At 39.0% G+C, this 4,540-nt stretch overlaps 1 protein-coding gene across 1 annotated transcript; it reads left to right on the forward strand.

Moving 5' to 3' along the window:
• Positions 1 to 549: 549 nt before the first annotated feature.
• Positions 550 to 4,130, forward strand: LOC144662888 (hydramacin-1-like). The gene is made up of 3 exons (XM_078523821.1): positions 550 to 1,589; positions 2,731 to 2,812; positions 3,812 to 4,130. The coding sequence occupies exons 1-3, from the start codon at positions 1,547 to 1,549 to the stop codon at positions 3,918 to 3,920; spliced, it is 234 nt and encodes a 77-aa protein (XP_078379947.1). The 5' UTR covers positions 550 to 1,546; the 3' UTR covers positions 3,921 to 4,130.
• Positions 4,131 to 4,540: the final 410 nt, after the last annotated feature.

Here is a 4,540-nt window from a genome sequence, read left to right on the forward strand (position 1 = left end):
CCCAAACATTTTTGGAATTAAAAACAATGTCAATGCGGTTAAAAAACGCCCGAATACAAAATCCATTTGTATGTATTTGTTAAAATTTACGTTCTAACTTACTGGAAAAGTTATACAGTCCGTGACTTTCTCTAAAACGGACACCATCGGGACCAGCTCCAACTGACCGTCTTAGAGAGGTGTCCGTCTTATAGGGGAGTTTAGTTGCAGTAAATGACTGAAAAACAGCAGGGACGGGACCAACACCAGGTGACCGTCTTATGTAGGTGTCCGTTCAGAGAGATAGCTGACTGTTATGTTATTAAGACACCCATTTAAATATTTTCTTCAGGAGATGTTTAGGATACGTAACTAAAGGGACCCATGGTCATTTCCCCGTTTTCTCAGAAAGGATCGAAAGCTTGATGCCACGATATAAATTGGCAAAGGGAAGGTTTGTGTTGTGAAGCGTACAGATATATTCTTTGTTACTCGAGTTTATAGTCCAAGGTAATTCAAGGTTTAGCTCACACAGGAAGTTTTTAAGTTTAGGTTGTGTTGGTTATTTAGTCGAGTGTTTGTATTTAAAGGTTTTGTTTCAACGGTAAAACTCTTGTTGACGTTGGTTTGGACCTCCGTAAAGGTTCCTGTTTTAGCTATGTGTTCCTTAGTTTTAGTTCATTCTAGTTTGTCATTGGCTGATATCTCTCTCTGTTGGTTTTTCATGTAGGTCTGTTTGTATTCTATTTCTTAAATAAGCCTGGGAATTATCTCAAGTTTTCCAAGGTCACTGAGATTTGTACCCAAACATGTAAACAATTTAGCTATTTAATTCGTGGACGTTCGTGCTAGTAATCAGAAGGTCCAGAAGCTAGAAGTCAGCTCACACAGCTCAGGACACTGACAACAAAAGGGACGCTCAGAAACCTTCGAAACGCGCAAGTAGAAACTGAACAGTTGCGGAAAAAATGGTAAGAACAGATGTTTTTTAAATTGGGTTGCCCAGTTTTTTTTTGCTTCATTTTATTATACTTCACAGTAGTTGTTACAACTAACGGCTGCCTTGTTTGAAACCCCGTTTTAACTCCAATACAAATCCTGTATTTTTACATTCTTGTTGGTTATGACAACGCACGGCCAAGCATGCAAGATATATGAACGCCAATTGAAACTTTTCGACCGTTGCCTGGCTTTGAAAAGTAAAACAGCTGTGTTCGGCTGTTTAAGATTAAAGAGATTTGAATAACCATTATTGTTTGTTTTTTCTCGGAGATATTGGAAAATGGAATGAAGGAGAGGTCATTGCATGTATTTCTATCTAGCGAATCGATCGACTTTGTCAGCATTCTCGTACCTCGAGTCTTCGTCCCTTCTGCGCAGGCTTCCTGACCGCGGGTCAAAGGGAACGAAGACCCTGGGTACGAGGATGCTTTGTCAGTTAATTTGACTGAAAAAATTAATTTTAATTAATAAAACTCATCCGTAAATGTAGTAATTATTGTTACTCCCCAAACTTTTTGTTTATTTTTTTTTTCAGGCTTTTCGTCTTGGATCATTTTTGCTTTTGATGTTCGTGGCTTCCGCCATACTGAAAGTTTCAGTTGTTGAAGGTATAAATCTGCATTTTTATGGCTTCAAGATGTATGCGACTTGTTCTGCATCAAAACGTCTGAAATAACATGCATTGTTTCTGATTTGTTACATTTTACACTTTAATTGAAAGGTAGAACGAAATGATTTGGTCAAATTTTCTGCTGTATCAAGTCTGCATTTGATCAGTCACTGGCGATATATGGCTACAATTTTTTTTCGATTTCTACACAGTGTATCGGAGTGTTAAACTGAAGGCGAATTCTTCTCAGTAAATATGTGAGCGTGTCGAAATCAGCGAAATAACAGAAACTTGTTTATAATGATTTTATAAAACTTCACTCGATGTCTTGTTTTTCGCGATTTCGATCAATTCTAGGCTAATATTTCTCCTCGTGTATAATTTTGATATAGTTCGCCTGACGACACGTACACTTCAATTCCGTGGAAACAATGGCCTAAAAACGAAAGAAAACAGCACAATGTTCGAATGCACAGTGTCTCATCCAGTTCGAAACTGAGTATTTTCACTTTTCCTTATAGATTTGGTTTCGAAGTTTTTATATGGGACGAAGAGTTTTCGTTGACGCCAAAACAAGAACAAGATGGCATTAGCTGAAAGAAACAGCAATTGTTCTCACTTGCTCTTCAACGAACGAGAAATATGGTGGCACTTCAATATGGGGGGGGGGGGGGGGGGGGGGTTGAGCAACTTTTCTGAGCTTGAATTTTTTTCCATCTTATGTTTGTACCAGAATCGTGTTTTACCTTGTATAGCTTCACTTTTGACTTGCTTGCTTGCAGTGCATGAATTTCTTTCTCTACTTTTGCTGTGGATGAGTTTTTTTGGTAATTGCCAAACTTCACCACAATCTAAAATAAAATAAAACGCTCTATCCTTTAACGTAAGTTCGTATAAAGCAGATTGTAAAAAAAATAGCTGCATTCCCGTTAAATGGGTAAGAATAGTTTTGAATACCACGTCGATCTCACATCGCGAGGACAAAAAAAACAAAAATTAAAAGAAATAATTCATAGACCCGTGCTTATATTTGAGGACATTGTGGGGGGGGGGGGGGGTAGGGGGTGTAATTTCCGGAAGGAATAGCTTGTTTTTCAGATTGTGTTATGATGTTGACTTGACGCGTGATTGTGTTCAAGGTAACTGCTATAAAACCTGGAGCAGATGTTCTAGATGGAGTCGCTGGGCGACTGGAAAACTATGGAAGAACTGCAATGACAGGTGTGTTACTAAATCTAGCTCTATCGATCGTTTATTAGCACATGTAAGAGAATGCATGTTTACCCCCGTTCAGAGTAGCAAAAAAAAGTAAGAATATGACAACCCACCCCCCCCCCCCCACCCCCTGAATGGGACTGCAGGGCCGTAACCAGACGTTTGCCATAGACAAGGGAAGATCTTGCTAGGGGGTTCTGGGGGCATGCCCTTCAGAAAGGTTAGAAATCCAGAAGCTCTGAAACTCTTTCAGAGACATTTTTCATCACGCCTACGTATATCTTAAGAAAAATCAATTTTGTTCAACTGAGGATTATTTTCAGAACAAATCATATTTTGTTTATAATTTTCGGTAACAATCTTGACGAGGTAAGTGCCTCGTCTGGCCTCTTGCTAGTTACGGTCCCCAATTTTCACTGTGAAAATGGGATTTGGTTCATTACCACTGGGAATTACAAACAAAATACAATGGAACTGGGAGGGAAATAGGATTTATTCACCACGACCCACAAAATAATTACGTGATTTCAATCAAATGCCATCATTTTCCAAGATGTTACAAAACCACCAAAGTCTGAAATGATCTAAAACTGTCACGGTTACTCCATAATACTGGTAAACGTTTTACTAAGAAACAGAAAAGTGCAAATTTGAGAAAACACGGTTGTTAAATTGTAGAAGCTATGTAAAATCCGCCAACGTGGACTTTGAGCGCTTACAAATAATTTCAATATTTTAACCAGAGGACACTAAACTTTGTAACTTAATTCCAGCTTAAGTTACAAAGTTAAGTGTCCTCCGCTAAAATATTGAAACTATTTGTAAGCGCTCAAAGTCCACGTTGGCGGATTTCACATATAAACGGTTCGCAACTGTTTATAAAGAAATGTGTGAAAAGGGCAAACCGGCGGAACAACGTTTCTCCATATAAACAGGCCCTTAGACTTCCCCTGTCCGGATTGGTTAATTTAAAATGAAATGTTTTTATGTCCTCTAACCTTCTAGGTGTATTGAACTGAGGTACAGTGGCGGCAGATGCCAGTACTGTCCCAGCAATTGTTGGATGAGCAGTAAAGCTTGGCAGTGCAGGTGCTATGGAATGCCAGACTGCTGATTTAAACCCACTTATATGACCGGAAACTTGCAAACAGTAGACTTGCATTAAAGCTTAACGATGCTTATAGATAAAGGATATTAATCCACTTTTTAAACGCTGAAAACTTCCGTTAATACGCAAGGACTCCGGCTTAATTTCTGTGGCAAGAGCAATCGTGTTCCATTAAATGTATCGATTCAATAAATAAAGGACAACTTTTTGAAAATACATCCTACCATTTGTTATTTTGTTTAATGAGCATTCGGAGATATGCAAACGTTAACTTTCCATTAGCCAAAATAACGCGCAATCAAATCAAAAACAGGTAATCAGTGCACAAGTACGGGAAAACATGCAATCACTTCCAATCAGGGCCAAACGCGGGAAGACGCGCGACTAGTGCCCAGCACTAAATTTTGAGGAGACGGGGGAGGGGGGGGGAGGGTTGGGAAATTTTTGCGAATCCACGATTTTATTCGATTTTATTTTATTCTCCAACTTTTCTTGCGCAATAATTTTTTTGGTACTTGCCCAACACCGCCCCCGTCAAAACAATAATGGTCCGTCGCTAACCAACCTTAGTCAAAAACACTACACAGCCGTTTAAATCAAAATGAGAAGAACTGCGGCAACAAATG

This window comes from Oculina patagonica, chromosome 8 (genome assembly GCF_052425735.1).
Source record: "Oculina patagonica isolate OP01 chromosome 8, crgOcupat, whole genome shotgun sequence".
Lineage (NCBI taxonomy): Eukaryota > Metazoa > Cnidaria > Anthozoa > Scleractinia > Oculinidae > Oculina > Oculina patagonica.

What these genes read in the sequence shown, in the direction of transcription:
- LOC144662888 (XM_078523821.1), top strand. Translation starts at nt 1,547, where the DNA reads ATGTTCGTGGCTTCCGCCATACTGAAAGTTTCAGTTGTTGAAG. An exon ending in GAAAGTTTCAGTTGTTGAAG is followed by an intron (nt 1,590 to 2,730) that starts GTATAAATCTGC and finishes ATTGTGTTCAAG; the next exon opens with GTAACTGCTATAAAACCTGG. An exon ending in TGGAAGAACTGCAATGACAG is followed by an intron (nt 2,813 to 3,811) that starts GTGTGTTACTAA and finishes CTAACCTTCTAG; the next exon opens with GTGTATTGAACTGAGGTACA.